Consider the following 18,986-nt stretch of genomic DNA (forward strand, 5'->3'; position numbering starts at 1 on the left):
AGGCTTGGCAGACTCATAGTTCTAGTGTAGATCAAACTGATCACATGTCATCCTGGGGAAAATTTTAAAAAGTAGAATGGTGTGTGATTTGGTGCCTCTTTTTTTTTTTTTTTTAATTTCTAGGTTTGCCACCGCTTCCTTCCTTGCCACCTCTAAATCTATCTGGAATCACACCTCTCTCAATGCCACCTGAGTTTCTTGCACAATTTCCTTTGGTCACAGAGGTATCTACTCCACCTGCAGATCTGCTTCCCCATAGCACTACTGTAAGTGTAGAACAAACCTCTGCAGTCACCTTGGATACTGCTATCCCCACTTCTAAGGCAACTCCTGTTGATGACCGATCAAATGAATCTACTACAGTAAATGAAAAAACATCCGCAGTCACAGCTGTACATACTTCAGAATCATCATAACTTCAAATCATTCTGTTGGAGTGTCTTGGTAAATTTAGCCATGGGATGCATATTTGAAGATGCAAACTACCATTAATTTCATATTAGTTTGTACTTTATCCGTAGGAGTCCTGTAAATAATACTGAGGATAAATAAATATAAGGAAATGGGATTTATACTGTGTGTTGAATGGGAGGGGAAGAAAAAGGCTTGTATTTAAAACAACCAAAAAGAAACATCATGGTAGTAAAATAGACTTCCACTGCCCAACTTGCAGGTTTAACAGGCTGACAGCCTCCACAACTTTTGCTTCTGTTAGAAATGAAGCAGGTTTGTGAGACAATTACATACCATATTTCTTGTTCTTTTCAAGTATAGAAACCTTGTGGCTACAGTGGGGGGAGGGGGGATAGGGAGGAGTGTTTACTTTTGTTTTAGTTGTAAATTTTAGCATTACAAAACTTCCAACTAAAAATGTTTTATTAAAGTTACTGAATGATCTATCAATTGAGCATCTTTTCATTCAGCTTGTATGCAGATCTTTATCTTAAACTTTTAAGAAAAAATAGTCGGGCAACATTTTGTAACTGCTGCTGGATTGCTTTACACCCCCACTGTATAATGGTCTTTGGAAGAAAATGAATGTTAAATGTTGCACAGTTTTAAACCAGAAGGTGGCACTTTGACTATTGTAAGATAAGTTACATAGAGGAAAACATACATACAGCAATAAAGTCCTGGAATTTTATTCTGAGACCAAAATAGCACAATATTTTTGTTCAGTGGGTAAGACGTGACAACTTTCTGTTCACTTTTCAGTGACTTGTTTTTTCTCTATCCTAGAGAAAATAGGGTTTCTTTGTCACACAAAAGGATGGGAGGCATGACCTAGTACTAGTGATGCATTTAGCACTGGTAAGTCTCATCTCAGAATGATCTTTGTGGCACAGACTTGCATTTCAGTTGCTTCTCAGGATGAAGGGGCTTGTTTTGACTCTGTTACATCAATAAAGTGCTTTACAAAATGTAGCAGGGTTGCTTCATCTACTGTTGAAGTGCAAATCTCTCCTTGTCATTGTGCAATAGCTGCATCTTCACATACAGGAAGTGCATCAGTTTCCTTTTTATATTCATATTGCTCAAAGGTGGTTCTCAATCTTCGTGCCTCAGGGGGGAGGAATATTTTTGTCTGATTTGCACTTGAACAGGATGCAGTGAAACTCTGCCTGATCTAATCAGGCAGCCCAGGACTGAAAATCACCTTATCACACCCTTCCCAACCACCAGCAAGAGAAGACTTGCTGATGCTTAACTGGGTGCCAGCTCCCTGCCATAACCACCTCAACAATCTTCTCAGACCTATGCCAACTCCCTTAGCAGTGCAGGTTAAAAAATAGATGCACCCTGAGCCCTGTTGAAGGATCACTATGACAACCTTTTATTAGAGACTTCTGTAGTATTTATCCATAAACAATATCACATAAGCAGTGTGCTAAGTGTAGTCAGTTTGTCTGGCCTGCTAAGAGTTGCTGTTACAACAGAGTAAACCCTTTGCCAGTTGGCATTGAAGGGGTTTTAGTGGTCGCAAGCCAGGTTCACTAAGAGCTGTGTTAAAGTGCACCCAAACACACTTTTGCAGCAGGAATTGGGATCTCAGCTCTTGTGCTTATAGTTCCCTTTGTGATGAGCTAATCACTGTATCTGCTCACAAAATTTTTTTAAAATATCAAGGAAAAATTCTTTCAAATGGAAGCCACCTTTGTTAAGCTGATGCAAGTAAAGCCTTAAACTGACATACCTTGGCCTGTCTCCTCCACTTTGGTAGTGAAGATTACTGCACACTTGCAGTACTTCCCATTCCATCTCCTTGCACTGAAGTTGAGGCTCCTCCCACACTGTCTGAAATGCTGGAGTTAACATTTTTCCTTATCCCCACTCATATGTACAAAAGGTGAAACTGGGGGGAGATCAGAAAACTTGATCATCACTGCAGTTCTTCCCTTCTATGTCTTTGCAGCAGGGCACAGCACCATTCATGACTAAAAAAAACCCTAAGCAAACTAGTCTATAGGAGCTGGATCTACAAAAGGACTTCAACACCTAAAGTAGCAGTTCAGCACTTAAGACCAACATTTAGGTACCACAGATCCCCCCAAACCCTTGCTAAGCTGCTGCCTCACTTTCTGCCACTGAACATACATACTGCCACCTCCAACCTCAGCAGGATCCTCAATTTAGGTTGCCCTTACACAAGGGCTTAATCCTGTGGCCCATGTTCTCAGACTACACTTAACCCCCCCCCCCCCCAAAAACAAAAAAACAGCTGGAGGAACAGGCAGCACCCCCTTAAACTTAACTCAGTGGTTAGAACACTCATCTAAGATGTGGCAGAATCTTGGTTCAATTCCCCCTTCTGCATGATGTGGAGACCAGGTGCTCTCTTGTATTAATTTTGATAGAATAAATGGGCCCAAAGAGTCAAACATGCTAACATGACCCTGGCACATGTCCACCATTAAACAGTGTTGAACTAGGTTCAGGGTTTGGTATACAGGGACCTCAGCTGCTTTGGACCCTGACAAACACCATGAAAAACTTTTTACTAAATGTAGGGAAAAACAATAACATTTCACCTGCTTCAAGTAAATCTTTCGTTTTAACAATATGTCTGGCTCCCCTGAGCTGGAGAGAGATTTCTGAAGAAACTGCTGTCCACCCCCACTTAGTCAGTCTCCTGGATAGTAATAACTTACAGGCCACCCCCTAGATGGTGGACCAGTGTTCCACAAAACCAAAGCCCTATACCCTTCACCACTTATCTAGTCAGTAAGTTGCTTCCAGAACCCTTTGCTTATGGGACAGGAAGTACCGTGGAGAAGTTTGCTTGGATGGTCTTCCTCAGCATGCTCCCTGAAGTCGTCTACTTTCTGCAAGATACTGCATAGCAGGGTGTCAGCGGTGCAGGCATGAACTATATCACCAGTGTCTCCTTGCCTGTAGACTTCAGCTAGCTGAGCCAAGACTGGAACCCACATATCAGCTAATTGTAGCTCACCATCCCATGTATTTAACTATCTGTATCTGAGAAGTTACTTCATGTGTAATTGGAGCTAATAATACATTTATTTTTTTATAATTTGTAATGCACATTGAGCTCTACAGCTGAAGGACTAGATAAATGCAATATACTAGTCCCATTTTGCATATAGAAGAAATGGAGACCAGTTGGGTGGTTTGTCTGGGAGGCACTTTGTATTAGAAGATTAGCTAAAAGCCATATGATCATGCAATTAAAGTTTATCAGAAGTCACATACATAGAGCTAAGATTAATATTTAATGTGGAATTGGTAGCGTTTCTCACTACCCCCCTGCTAATGTAGCTTTGAAAAGCTAATTGCTCAACATGCCCAGGGATGTCCAACACGCTACATCTGGTCACTTTTTCTGTAAGCACAGGGCAAGAGCTAAGGTGCTCAGTAGCTGGGAATTGGGGTTATTTTTAATTGCTGGTGAATTCAAGAAACTTATTACCTACTAAAAGATGATACACATACAAGATGAGTACCAAGTCTTCATTTCCACTCCAGCACCAGCTGCTTACATTGCAAAGGAGCTGTAGAAATTTGGATGCTCACTCTGAAGGCTGAAAATCTCACTGAGGTATTTCCTGGCCTGATACATAAAGCTACTCCCAATCCTATCATATGCAAATTTTTTAATAGATGGAGTAAAATATTCCTGTACCGTGAGTCAATTAAAATAACTGGAGTCCTTTTTAGTTACACCTGTAGAATCTCTTGCTGTTGCCTTCCCGGGGTGGGGGAGAGAAAGCTATGTTGTTCCACTAGATGGTGCTGTGTCATTTCTCTTTGCCTTAACTGGCAAGGAAGTGCCCAATAAAGGCACTGGTCTGTGTTCTTTCTCAGAAACTAACCACATTTGAATCTGTGCCAACTGGACACTAGCACAACATTTTAAGGAATTATGAATAACCTCTGACCAGCTATAATTTGGAGGCAGAGAAGACCAGTAGGGGAACGGTCCTGGCTCACTGTTGCTAGACTCCAATAACCCACTGGCAATGTTTTGAAGAATTAAAAAGCCAAGCTAATTAAGGCATGTGAGTTTTGAAGCTTGCCTTGAAAACTGCATTACAGGCAGAGGCCTGTTTGGGGCTTATGTAACCACCCGGGAGAACAGCCCAGCCTAATCTTTCCAGTCCAGGCGTGAGTTGGGTTTGTGGCAGTTTAGTGAGCGCAGGCCAGGGGCAGATTGCAGCACAGAAAAGGGCAACATTAGAACCTGAGATTTTTTCTTCTTCAATTAGGAAAGACCCCTCTCCCCCAAGAGTATGTGAAACTGACAGCTGCACGGGTGCTATTGCTGCATCTGAGTGTGCATGCTGAGCAAAGGTGTTGCTGGAGTATTTGGTAGGGGGCCAGGGCTGTAGCTGGCTCTAGGCAGAAGTGCTCTCTAATGGATTATTCCCAGCAAATTTAATAGGGTAGAGTTTTGACTTCTCTGGCACTAACTCAGACTTCAGTTGTAGCTATTTTTTCCCCACTTTTGACTATTCAAGGTAAATTCTCAACTCAAGCCTTTTGCCTTCTCTATCCACCAGCATGCCAAGGAGCTACGGCAGGCCAATTAGTAGTGGTTTATTTTAACGAGCATTGGTCCAACTGTACATAGGAAGCACCACAATCCTGTTGCTCAGTGACACCCCCCCCCCCATATTACAATTCCTTATATGCTCTCTTGGGGTAGCCTCTCTTTTTTTAAATAAAAATAGGCAAGGTAAGTTTTTTGACCTGGGCTTTGAGAAGTGCTGTATTTTAGCAAGGTTTTGGTTTATTGCTCTTTGTCCTCCCTTCTCCTCCTTTGATTTCTTAGCTAGTGAAGGCTTTAATAAGCTGCTTGTTACACTTTAGGTTTCCCTCTTCCCTCCCCCCCCCAACTTATTAGGTGCCCTCCCCTATTTTTAAACTATCTGTTGCTCGAACTGACCAACACCTCATGCACTGCTCTGAACATGTTTTAAACACCGCTATACCCAGTATATATTCCCACTAGCACATTCGGAAGCAGTCAAGTTATATAGAAATCCCCATTTACATTTTTGACTAAATTATTCATAGTCCAATAATTTAAATCACATTATCACTGTGCCTGCAGCAGCCAGCACAACTGTGTTTGTAGACATTTTAATTGGGAAGGGCCCATTCCCTTCAGAAAAGCTGTACAGCTTCTTGGGGGGGGAAAGCACCTAGGGGTGGTAGTTACCACCACCTGATCTCCCCTTTGCATAATTTGTTTTTTTTACTATGGGTTTTACTAGGTGTCACTGAACTAAATTATACTGCCATCACTGGGTTTTAAACTAAGCACTCTTTAAAGAAGAAAAAAAAAAAAACCCACCTCTAGCATTCTCTTTAGCACTTACACTTTTTAGTATTTTTACAACCCCCAACTATTTAATTCCCTTCAAACTCTTCAGTGTTTATTTGTACAAAACTCCTTTTAACTTCTCATTCTCTTTCCTTAAATTACTCACTAATTCTCCTCAAGAGGCAGGATGATTCAGGGACCCTCCGATTGGCTGCCTTCCTCTCTCTTCCCATATGCATCTCACCTTCACAAAAGATCGAATTTTGCTCTAAGAGAGCGGCATCTGGTTGAGAATGTTATTCACTGCGCCGTGGGAAGGGGCGGGGGGAAATCAGCACAGCACTGGTACAGCACAGCATAGCACACACTAAGGGTGGTAAGTTAGCCTTGTTCAGAGGCCAGGCTGTTTTCTGGCAAACAAGTTGGTTAGGGAAAAAAAATTCTGAAGTTCATAATACAATTTTTTTTTTTTTACTCATTAGCACAGAACAATTATCATTTCTGTCCATTATTTGTATGGAGAGTTTGCCTCAAATGGACCATCTGACATTGCCACAGGTCTCCAGAAGAAAGAGACCAGACCTAGCAGACCCAGAAGAAAGGGACTCCCCTGTGCTGCTCTCACCTCAGGAACTTTGGATGCTACTTTTGCCAGCACAGCAACCCATACTAACAACAGTCCCCTAGTTTGAGAGCTGTGCCACTAATAGCGAGCACAATTGTTGAAGATAGATGTGCTTTGTTCATTGAGGAAGGAATTCCCAGCTAAATAATCTATCATTTAGATTTTGTTACAGTAGTAACAAAACCAGAACAGCAGGCAGGTGTATTCAGACTGCAAAGACTCCAGTTTACACAGGATCTCTAGATCTACAGGCAAATCCTATAATTAAACACATTTCCTGATGTATGTCATTAAAGGGGCCCCTGCTAGGATGTGTGTATAAACATTCAAAGTAATCAAAACAGGAGTATGAGCTTGGATCTCCTACCCCCAGCTGTGTACTCTAACTGCCATGCTATAGACTAGTGGCCCCCAACGTGGTGCCCGCGAGTGCTATGGCGCCCACCAGAGCATCTATGTACGCCCGTGTACTGGCCGGCGGAGAAGCATCCGCCGAAATGCCGCCAAGAAGCGGCGGCGTCAAGAGGCGTCACCGCCAAAATGCCGCTGATCTTCGGCAGCATTTCGGCGGCAACGCCTCTCAATGATGCTGCTTCTCGGCGGCGACGCCTCTGGATGTTGCCGCTTCTCGGCGGCATTTCGGTGGATGCCTCTCCGCCGGCCACAGTCCTCGGTGGCTCGTCGTCCGGCACCCGCCACACCGAAAAGGTTGGCGACCACTGCTATAGACTTATTCTCAATCTCTGGCCCAATGCATATTTATCTATCAGAAGTGGAACAGCTTCAAACAGGAAAGTTCATAGATTCGAAGGCCAGAAGGGACCACTGTGATCATCTAGTCTGACCTGCATAGCCCAGGCCTCAGAACTTCCCAAAATAAGTCCTAGAGCTGATCTTTTAGAATAACATCCAATCTTGATTTTAAAATTGCCAGCGATGGCGAGAATCCACCATGACCCTTGATAAATTGTTCCAATGCTTAATTACTCACCATTAAGAACGTACACCTTGTTTCCAGTCTGAATGGGTCTTGCTTCAACTTCCAGCTGTTGGATCGTGTTACACCCTTGGCTGCTAGATTGAAAAAGCCATTATTGAATATTTGTTCCCCAGGTAGGTTGAGAGCGCCCCACCCTAGAATATCCCATTGCCTGCATCTCCTACATCCTGGGTGAGTGCCTACCACTGGGCTAAAAATATAAAGGTGGGGAAGTAACAACACATCTCCCTCTGGCTGTGTTTTGTGCAGGACCTGATCTGTTAGGCAGCATCTGAAATGGATTACCAGATGGTGCCCCACAAGCAAGACAAGCTTGTGGCCTAGATTGAGGATCCCACCAGGGCTTAGGCATGAGATGGGCACAGGATTTAGGAAGCTGTGCACGTGCTCACTGGCAGATTTTGAAGGGCCATGGGACTTTATGGGTGGCATCTAGGGAATTTAGGCACCTACAGGGTTAGGCAGGATCTGAGCAGGTATTTGGGGGATCTGAAGTGCCTAAAGTGGCACCCTTTGTGGCTCTAGCCCAGGGGTCGGCAACCTTTCAGAAGTGGTGTGCCGAGTCTTCATTTATTCACTCTAATTTAAGGTTTCGCGTGCCAGTAATACAGTTTAATGTTTTTAGAAGGTCTCTTTCTATAAGTCTATAATATATAACTAAACTATTGTTGTATGTAAAGTAAATAAGGTTTTTAAAATGTTTAAGAAGCTTCATTTAAAATTAAATTAAAATGCAGAGCCCCCTGGACTGGAGGCCAGGACCCGGGCAGTGTGAGTGCCACTGAAAATTAGCTCCCGTGTCGCCTTCGGCACGAGTGCCATAGGTTGCCTACCCCTGTTCTAGCCCTTAGTTTCCAGCACAGAGCCTATGCTAATAGCAAGTCTCTTCCTTGCCCTTGTTTTAGTGTGTGTTAACTTTCATGAAACAGATGGTCTATTTCAGATTTCTTGCTCTTGTATAAATGAACATTAGCCAGAAATGGCTGATTGTCTCAGCACTGAATCTGAACTGCTACATATTTGCACTGAGACACAAGGTAGCATCTTTTATTGGACCAACTTCAGATAAAACAATCTCACTCACCTTGTCTCTCCAATATCCTACAGCTATACCACCACTACATGCATATTTGCACATACAGTCTCAACAAAGAGGAGTCAAGCAGAAGCAAAGATATTCCACTTCTTCCACACCCTGCAGTATGTGTGGATAGGACAGGTTCATTGATTCCTTACTACCAGCGTTACCATATTTCTGAGACTGATCCTGTAAGCATCGGCCTAAAACATACAGGAATGAGGAGGTAAATTATAATAAATTTAATTCCCATTTATGTCAATAGGAGCAAAGTTATGCCACTGGTGAGTGCTTCTGAAAATCCCACCCTATGTAGAAAAAATTTCCCAACAGACCAATTCTTAAATCTTGAAAACATTCTTAAGATACTGAGTCTTTAGTTTGATTTTATTAAGTACAGAACTTGACATCCATACACACAAACACACACACACACACACACACACACACACACACACACACACACACACACACACACACACACACACGTATTAATATTTATTATTACGCAAAGTCTAAAGAGCTTGGAGAAGGGATGTAGGAAACCACATGAACAGTAATGGTTGAGACAAACAATAAGAACGTTAAAGTAAATCCGCTCAGAAGCTAGGGTGGAAACTTGTACAGCTGCAGATCATTTTTAGTACTTACAAGTCAAATTGAAGAAAGCTTGAATAAATAGAATGTTAAATGCTAGAATTGCAGGGAAGGAAATGGGACTGATTTCACAGCTTTGTTTATGTCCTAACATGTATTCGTGTTCAGAAGACATTGAAAACAGAATGAAAATGATCCCAGGTAGTGACAGTTCCAGCAAGCCCAGAAATCTAACATTAGGGGATTTGAGTGATTTTGTAAATTTGAACAGTGCTCAGATAACATCATTTTGGAGAGCAACTGCAATTGCTAAGAAAACAGAAACCAACTGGAAGCCAAGCATTGCCAAATGGCATGCTGTGTAGTGTGGATAACTGAAATTGGAAAAAAAATACCTTTTGCTTAGAGGTTAAATGTTTATAAAACAGATTATTTTACCAGTCTTATCAGTAACACTTCGAGAGAGAAAACTTCCAAAATTATATTTTCCTTCTTTATGCGGATTTCTGTTTTTCTTGGCTCAGATGATGAAAAGAGACTAGTCAGTTTCATTATTGTTTCTAATCCGTTTCTGGCCCTTTTCCCTTTCACGGTGGGCTGAAACTTGAACAAACACTAATGTGGTGTTGAGAATAGCTGTATGACAGCTCACAGTAACAGAATCCAATAATTAATCTGGGGAGGGTATAAGGGGCAAAAAAAATACAATAGAAAATTAGATTTAAGAAGGCAGAGTACAATCACCTGATTTTAACTTTGAAAGATCTCATGGCTCTTCATAGATTTGGTCATCACCATAAGTAATCAGAGCCTCCATTCAGCCTCTGATTCCAAAGTTAGCTCCAGCAGCACAGTACTCGCCCAACACCTGCTGTGACATTGGTTCAGTACTGAATCACTAAGGAAGTGCCAACTTCTGAATCCATAACACCCTTTCCTGCAAGGCCAAGGTGTTGCCAGGATTGATCTGGCCCGTCTTTTTGTAGCAAATGAGACTTCAAGGGATCACATAACAAAACGGTGCATGCAGGGATATTATAAAAAGAAGCACCCAGTGTAATTTACATTGGAGAAGTAAGAAGAGTCACAAGAATGTTTTCCATTTCTTAGCTGGCCTGCCATGGTGGAGCAGGAGAAATTGGTTTAGGAAGACGGACTATGTGTCACTATGGAGATGGACCTAATCCACTGCCTATCCCCGCACTCTGGAGAGGGCAGCAACAACCTCCGATTCCAAGCCCTGAGCTCAAGAGAAACGGCTTAGTTTATACATTCACAGATTTTTAAGGCCAGAAGGGACAATTATGGTCATCTAGTCTGACTCCTTGCTTAACACAGGCTATACAATTCACTCATAATTCCTGTACCAAACCCATAACTTATGATTGAGCTGGAGCATATCTTTTAGAAAGACATGAAATCTTAATAGACTTAAGTCAGAGAGTATTGACTATATCCCTAGGTAAATTGTTCCAATGATTAGTTACCATCGCTTAAAAAGTTGCCCCTTAGTTCTAGTCTGAATGTATCTAGCTTGAGTTTCCACCATTGGATTTTGTTTTGTTCTGGAGTCTGCTAGATTAAAGAACCCTGTGTGGTCAGAAATCTTCTCACAGTGTAGGTACCTATAGACCAAGTCACCTCTTTGCCCTCTTTTTGTTACACTAAATAGACTGAGCTGCTTTAATTTCTCACTGTAAGAGAAATCCAGACACTGAATTGTTCTTGTGGCTCAGCAAGGAGCTCTTTCCAATTCTTCAACACCCTTTTTGAAGTGTGGGCACAAGAACAGTGTGACGTTGTGCAGTCTACATGGTTTTATAAAAACATGATCATAAGTGAATATAATGTAACTGGGATAGTTTTATAAAAAATTTGATAATAAGTGACTATAATGCAAATGGGATATGCTTTGTGCAAAAGGTCTCTTGTAAGGTATCATTACAAAGCTCATAAGCTACTGAGTGTGATCATCCTATTTGTAGAAATGTACCACTCTTGTATCTAAAACTAGAAATATAAAATGTAACTCTGAGGGCCTATTGTAATTATGTAAAGTGTGGGCCATTAATGATGGTTTGGAATCTTGATGACTCCCATTGTCTGCAGATGGCTGTTTACCTGTGAGTCTCCCTGTATATGTGTGTGCTGGCAAGTGAGTAATGAAGTCTTGCAGTGACATGTGATCATGTCACCTGAACTGGAATCCATCTTTAACCTGGTGCTTTTCCAGTGAGGGGACAAAGGGTTCCCGCCTTATGCAAAAGATATATAAAGGGGTGGAAGAGAACTGAGAGGGGGAGAGGAGCCATCATGGAGAATCCCCTAGATAACACCTAAGCTGGAACAAAAGCTGTACCAGGGGAAAGAATTGTGCCCAGGCCTGGAAGGTGTCCAGTCTGAGAAAAACTTACTGAAGCATCTCTGAGGGTGAGATTATCTGTATTTAGTTTGATTAGGCATAGATTTGCGCATTTTATTTTATTTTGCTTGTGACTTACTTTGTTCTGTCTGTTACTACTTTGAACCACTTAAATCCTACTGTCTGTATTTAATAAAATCACTTTTTATTTAGTAATTTACTCAGAGTATGTATTAATACCTGGGGGAGCAAACAGCTGTGCATATCTCTCTATCAGTGTTATAGAGGGCGAACAATTTATGAGTTTGCCCTGCATAAACTTTATGCAGGGTAAAACGAATTTATCTGGGTTTAGACCCCATTGGGAGTTGGGCATCTGAGTGCTAAAGACAAGCACACTCCTGTGAGCTGGTTTCGGGTAAACTTGCAGCTTTGGGACTAGTAATTCAGACCCTGAGTCTTTGTTAGAGCAGACTGGAGTGTCTGGCTCAGCAAGACAGGGTGCTGGAATCCTAAGCTGGCAGGGAAAACAGAAGCAGGGGTAGTCTTTGCACATTGGGTGGCAGCTCCCAAGGGGGTTTCTGTGATCCAACCCGTCACAGTGGCGTAGTCGAGCAGGATCTGTGCACAGCTGATTGCTTTGAGATACTGGTAGTGATTTTAAGTGAGTTTTAAGTGTGGTGGCTGGAGAACAGACAAAGTGGTTACTGGTTTGTTATTTTCTGTTTGCTTATTTCGGGAAAGGGAAGTAGGGACAGAAAAGGAAGCAAAATAAGTAAGACGGAAGATCAGAAGAAACTAAAACTGCACAGGGTACAAATTGCCCAGAAAAGCTGAACGCTGGGCACTGTGAAAGTCTTGGTTAACTAAGAATCCCCTGAGCTAAGTGCATCTCAGTTTCAGTGAACTGCAGAGGGGTTGTGGCCCAGCCCAAGAAAGCAGGAAAATGAGTACTAGTGATCTCAGTTTCAGTGAACTGCAGATGGGTGTGGCCCAACCTCTGTCTGTGCTGAAGCTGACTGGAGTGTCTAACCTAGCAAGACAGGAGGGGAGGGGTGCCTGTTCTGGCAGGAGGGTGTTCTCTGTGGTATCCCAGCTCATCAAGTGATGGTCTCAAGGGAAGACAAATGGAAATTAATGTACAATTTGCCTGGGAAAAGGCTGCCCTGGAAAAAGAAAAGGCTGCCCACCAGCCTGGACTTAAGAGACAAAGCAATTAAGACCCAGAAGCATGACCTGGCTGTAATGGAGTGGAAGAGGTGCACAGAGACACGTAGCCTGGAGCTGGAAGTTGGGGTCCTGGTGACTGCTGCGGTGGGAACAAACCCCAAGGACTCTAGCTGGAAGCAAACCCAACCTGAGTGAAAGGGGGGGGATTTTGCTGGCCAGCGAAAGGTCTCTCATAGCTGGTAGCTGTGAGCCTACAGCTGGATCAGGGTCTCTTTCCCTTTTGGGGGACACAGGAGTGTCTGCCCCATAGGGGAGCCCAAAAACGAATTTTAGGTATACTGCCTCCGCCATGGTCAGTGTCCAAGTCTCTGGCAGTAAGTTCAGGAGGAGGGTGTGACGTTGTGCAGTCTACATGGTTTTATAAAAACATGATCATAAGTGAATATAATGTAACTGGGATAGTTTTATAAAAAATTTGATAATAAGTGACTATAATGCAAATGGGATATGCTTTGTGCAAAAGGTCTCTTGTAAGGTATCATTACAAAGCTCATAAGCTACTGAGTGTGATCATCCTATTTGTAGAAATGTACCACTCTTGTATCTAAAACTAGAAATATAAAATGTAACTCTGAGGGCCTATTGTAATTATGTAAAGTGTGGGCCATTAATGATGGTTTGGAATCTTGATGACTCCCATTGTCTGCAGATGGCTGTTTACCTGTGAGTCTCCCTGTATATGTGTGTGCTGGCAAGTGAGTAATGAAGTCTTGCAGTGACATGTGATCATGTCACCTGAACTGGAATCCATCTTTAACCTGGTGCTTTTCCAGTGAGGGGACAAAGGGTTCCCGCCTTATGCAAAAGATATATAAAGGGGTGGAAGAGAACTGAGAGGGGGAGAGGAGCCATCATGGAGAATCCCCTAGATAACACCTAAGCTGGAACAAAAGCTGTACCAGGGGAAAGAATTGTGCCCAGGCCTGGAAGGTGTCCAGTCTGAGAAAAACTTACTGAAGCATCTCTGAGGGTGAGATTATCTGTATTTAGTTTGATTAGGCATAGATTTGCGCATTTTATTTTATTTTGCTTGTGACTTACTTTGTTCTGTCTGTTACTACTTTGAACCACTTAAATCCTACTGTCTGTATTTAATAAAATCACTTTTTATTTAGTAATTTACTCAGAGTATGTATTAATACCTGGGGGAGCAAACAGCTGTGCATATCTCTCTATCAGTGTTATAGAGGGCGAACAATTTATGAGTTTGCCCTGCATAAACTTTATGCAGGGTAAAACGAATTTATCTGGGTTTAGACCCCATTGGGAGTTGGGCATCTGAGTGCTAAAGACAAGCACACTCCTGTGAGCTGGTTTCGGGTAAACTTGCAGCTTTGGGACTAGTAATTCAGACCCTGAGTCTTTGTTAGAGCAGACTGGAGTGTCTGGCTCAGCAAGACAGGGTGCTGGAATCCTAAGCTGGCAGGGAAAACAGAAGCAGGGGTAGTCTTTGCACATTGGGTGGCAGCTCCCAAGGGGGTTTCTGTGATCCAACCCGTCACAAACAGTATTCCACTAATGGTCTCACTAATACTTTATACAGCGGAATCTTCCCAAGTCTTCACTAAATGGGCAGGGAGAGGAGCCTTGTTGGGCCCTGGTGAGATGTACAACACGTTTGAGTTTGAGTTACATGAGTTTATCAGCAGTTATTGCCGGGAGGAGAGTTACACTCTTAAAAACGTTTCCAACCTACCTATGAATCTCAACTCTGAGCCAAATATACTTCAGGGAAAATGTAACTTTTGCCAATCACCTCACTGGAATGAGTGGGCTTTAAAACCACAAATGAAGAAATCAGTAATACCAATTATTTTCCAAATGAAAATAAGTGCCTCTGTCTCATTAGCACAGTGTAATGATGCTTAGATTTAGCTAACAAAGATAGTTCATAAGAATTCAACAAGGGCAAGTGTTTGCTTCCACAATTTTAATCCTCTCCATACCCCATTCCTACCCTTGATACTTCTCGCTTCTAGAAAGTCATCTGCTTCAGGGCCCATGTCTGCTTACTTGAGGTATGAGCAAACAAGGTGCTGACACTACCATCTTTCCTTAGAACATTGGAAATCGACACATAGGCTTAGTAATGGCTTATTGTTATTTGCATTACAATACTGTGCCCAGAAGTCCCCAAGGATATCGCAGCTTCATTGAGCTAGGCACTGTACAAAAACATAATAAGAAACAGCGCCTGCCCCAAAGTCTTACAATCTATACCCACAAGACAGGCAAATGGTGGCATAACATTCCTGCCTCCCATATTTTGCAGGACATCCCGCATCTGGCCCCCGTTTTTAAACCTAGTCCCGCATTGCCCATCAATTGTTGGGCTGATCAGCAGCAGAGGGAGGCGGCACCTGCCGTTGCAGTCTCAGGCTGCATTACCACCTGTTTGGCAGGTGGGTTTTCAGGAGGCAGAGTCCTTGCCTGCCCATCCATAGGCTCTGAGGGCAGAGCAGAGGGTGAGCCTGCTGCAGAGGAGAGCACAAGCCCCCAGCTCCAGCTCCTCCATCAAAAAACTAAAGGCTAAAATCGGGAAAGAACAAGTTAAAAATTATTTAGACAAGTTGGATGTCTTCAAGTCACCATGGCCTAATGAAATGCATCCTAGAATACCCAAGGCGCTGACTGGGGAGATATCTGAGCCATTAGCAACTATCTTTGAAAAGTCATGGAAGACAGGAGAGATTCCAGAGGACTAGAAAAGGGTAATGTAATGCCCATCTATAAAAAGGGAAATAAGGACAACCCAGGGAATTACAGACCACTCAGCTTAACTTCACCTTATTATCTTTCTTGGTACTGATAAGTAACAGTCAGCATGGATTGGTCAAGAACAAATCACATCAAACCAACCTGATAGCTTTCTTTGACAGGGTAACAAGCCTTGTGGTTGGTGGGAAGTGGTAAACGTGGTATATCTTGACTTTAGTAAAGCTTTTGATACGGTCTCACATGACCATCTTATAAACAAACTAGGGAAATACAACCTAGATGGAGCTACTATAAGGTGGGTGCATAACTGGTTGGAAAACCATTCCCAGAGAGTAGTTATCAGTGTTTTGCAGTTAAGTTGGAAGGGCACATTGAGTGGGGTCCCGCAGGGATCAGTTCTGGGTCTGGTTCTGTTCAGTATCTTCATCACTGATTTAGATAATGGCATAGAGAGTACACTTATAAAGTTTGCAGACAATACCAAGTTGGGAGGGGTTGCAAGTGCTTTGGACAATAGGATTAAAATTCAAAATGGTCTGAAGTAACTAGGATGAAATTCAAGAAGGACAAATGCAAAGTACTCCACTTAGGAAGGAACAATCAGTTGCACACAGGGGTGGCTCCAGGCACCAGCGCACCAAGCGTGTGCCTAGGGCGGCAAGCCGCGGGGGGCGGCCTGCCGGTCGCCGTGAGGGCGGCAGTCAGGCTGCCTTCGGCGGCATGCGTGCGGGAGGTCCACCAGTCCCGCGGTTTCGGTGGCAATTCAGTGGCGGGTACCCCGAAGGCGCGGGACTGGCGGACCTCCCGCAGGCATGCTGCTGAATCCCCATTACCAGCGGACCTTCCACAGGCATGCCGCCGAAGGCTGCCTGACTGCCGTGCTTGGGGCAGCAAAATACATAGAGCCGCCCCTGGTTGCACACATACAAAATGGGAAATGACCGCCTAGGAAAGAGTACTGCAGAAAGTGATCTGGGGGTCATAGTGGACCACAAGCTCAATATGAATCAACAGCGTAACATTGTTGCAAAAAAAAAAAAAAAAAAAAACACCACAATCATCATTCTAGGATGTATTCGCAGAAGTGTGGTAAAGTTGTAAAGCAAGACCAAAAAATAATTCTTCCACTCTACTCTGATTAGGCCTCAACTGGAGCATTCTGTCCAGTTCTGGGCTCCACATTTCAGGAAAGATGTGGACAAAATGGAGAAAGTCCAGAGAAGAGCAACAAAAATGATTAAATGTCTAGAAAACGTGACCTCTGAGGAAAGATTGAAAAAACTGGGTTTGTTTAGCCTGGAGAAGAGAAGACTGAGAGGGGACACTATAACAGCTTTCAAGTACGGTAGAACCTCAGAGTTATGAACACCTCAGGAATGGAGGCTGTTCATAACTCAAATGTTTGTAACTCTGAACAAAACATTATGGTTGTTCTTTCAAAAGTTTACAACTGAACATTGACTTAATACAGCTTTGAAACTTCATTATGTAGAAGAAAAATGCTGCTTTTAACCGTCTTAATTACCTTGTCAATTTTTTTAGCACCCCCCCCCCTTTTTTTTTTTTTTTTTTTTTTTTAAGTAGTTTACGTTTAACATTGTACTGTACTCTATTTGCATTGGGGGGTGGGGCGGGTGTCTCTGCTGCTGCCTGATTGTGTACTTCTGATTCCAAATGAGGTGTGTGGTGGACCGGTCATTCTAAGGTTTGTAATTCTGAGGTTGTACTGTACATAAAAGGTTGTTACAAGGAGAAGGGAGAAAAAATGTTCTCCTTAACCTCTGAGAATAACAAGCAGCAATGGGCTTAAATAGCAGAAAGGGCAGTTAAGGTTGGACTTTAGGAAAAACTTGCTGTCAGGGTGGTTAAGCACTGGAATAAATTGCCTAAGGAGGTTGTGGAATTTCCATCACTGGAGATTTTAAAAGAGCAGGTTAGACAAACACCTGTCAGGGATGGTCTAGAGAATATTTAGTCCAGCCCCCTGCATTCCTAGCAGGACCAGATGACCTCTTAAGTTTCCTTCCACTCAGGGGGGCTGGAACAGTTTGCATCAGGGAGGAGCTGAGAGCCACTGAACCAAACTGTAAACCATGTATATAATGGAAACCATTTCAAGCCACAGGGTGCAGCAGCACCCCCAGGTTCCCCTACTTCCAGCACCTCTGCTTCCAGCTCTACAATTCTATGAGCTGTGGGGGAGACAGGTTCAGGAGGATCCAGGCATGGAGAGGAGCTGGGGGGCAGGGGAGACACTGACTCAGAGCAGTCTTTGTGGGGCGGGAGGGAAACAGGTTTGGAGGGAGCCTGGGAAGGGAAGGAGGCGGTCTGTTATGGGAGACTGGGCCGGTGTGTTTGGTGGGGAAAGGGAACTGGCAATTAGGAAGGAGCGGGGCGGGGGGAGGAGAGAATGTTTGGGGGGGGGGCATTTAGAGGCTCAGTGGTAAGGGGGCTGTAGGGAAGGAGCAGGAAGTGTATGCCCCTAGGGATGGCCAGTAACAAATTTGAAATCCTTCCTTTCAAAGCATGTTGTCCCTCATTTTGAGGGTCACAGTCCCTCCTTTGAGAGCCTGGGAGCTGAGAGGTGGGAGGATGGGAGCATTGTTGTTATCCCATTTTTAAAAAAACAACGAAGTGAGAGACAGACGAAGTGAGGCACCCAAGCTTACACAGGAAGTCTGTGGCAGAACTGGGCACTGAACGCACATCTCCTGTGTTCCCAATCTACTTGATCACAAGCTCATCCTTCCTCAGACTTCTCTTTCACCTCGATTACTAGTTCAAAGCTGGCAATAAAATTATTCCTAGCCATTGGCCTGGATTAAATTGACTGTTTGTGACAGTCCCATTTCCAGTGAACATATGCAAAATTTTAAAAAGCCACCATAACAACCAGCACTCCAGCTGACAGCCCCAACAAAGAGGTCCATGACTGAATGGCGGCTGGCCTACTCTCTTACGCCCTAGAGGAGACTCCCTCCAGGTCAAAGGGACAACACCGTGTGAGGAAGCTTGCCTCTGAGGTTGCAAGTGCTGTGCCTATTATGTGGGTAACTAGGGGACCTCTGTCTGGAGGATTGTCAAGCTGACATTTTTCATGAGTGTTAAAATTAATTGGCTTTAAGAAGCCCCATCTACAAAGAAAAATGAATGATTTCTAAAGTAACTTCAGTGTCTTTGAAAGCATATTGATGGCAGATATGCTGGACTTTGCTTAGCATCAATCTTTGCTAATCTTTTAGCAAATTTAATTTGAGTCAGAAGTGCTATTAATCAGTTTAACAGCATACAGACTATTGATTCAGTCTGAGTGAATCTCTCTGGCCAAAAAAATATTGCAAGTTTATTGCATGGATGAAAATACTTTATATTTGTAGCATGGCTTGGTGCACATCTGCCAAGAGCAATTTCAATAACATCCTAAGAGTGGGCACCCAAAGAGGTTCAAAGCCTTGCATAGGCTCAGCTTCGTGTCCATGAATGAGAATGAGCAACAGATGAAATGCTAGACGTATGCTTAGCACACACAGTTTATGCAAAAAGTAAAGGTATAATTGAATGAAAGTATATTACACAGGGGTTAATTAGAAC

General features: G+C 43.2%; 1 protein-coding gene across 1 annotated transcript in view; it reads left to right on the forward strand.

Annotated features, from left to right (window-relative positions):
- Positions 1-1,423, forward strand: part of GORASP2 (golgi reassembly stacking protein 2) — a 36,830-nt gene extending 35,407 nt beyond the window's left edge. The window contains exon 11 of the mRNA XM_065413235.1: positions 124-1,423. Within this exon, the coding sequence (XP_065269307.1) occupies positions 124-416 (293 nt within the window). The 3' untranslated portion in view covers positions 417-1,423. The remainder of the gene's footprint in view (positions 1-123) is intronic.
- Positions 1,424-18,986: the final 17,563 nt, after the last annotated feature.

This window comes from Emys orbicularis, chromosome 11, assembly GCF_028017835.1.
Source record: "Emys orbicularis isolate rEmyOrb1 chromosome 11, rEmyOrb1.hap1, whole genome shotgun sequence".
Lineage (NCBI taxonomy): Eukaryota > Metazoa > Chordata > Testudines > Emydidae > Emys > Emys orbicularis.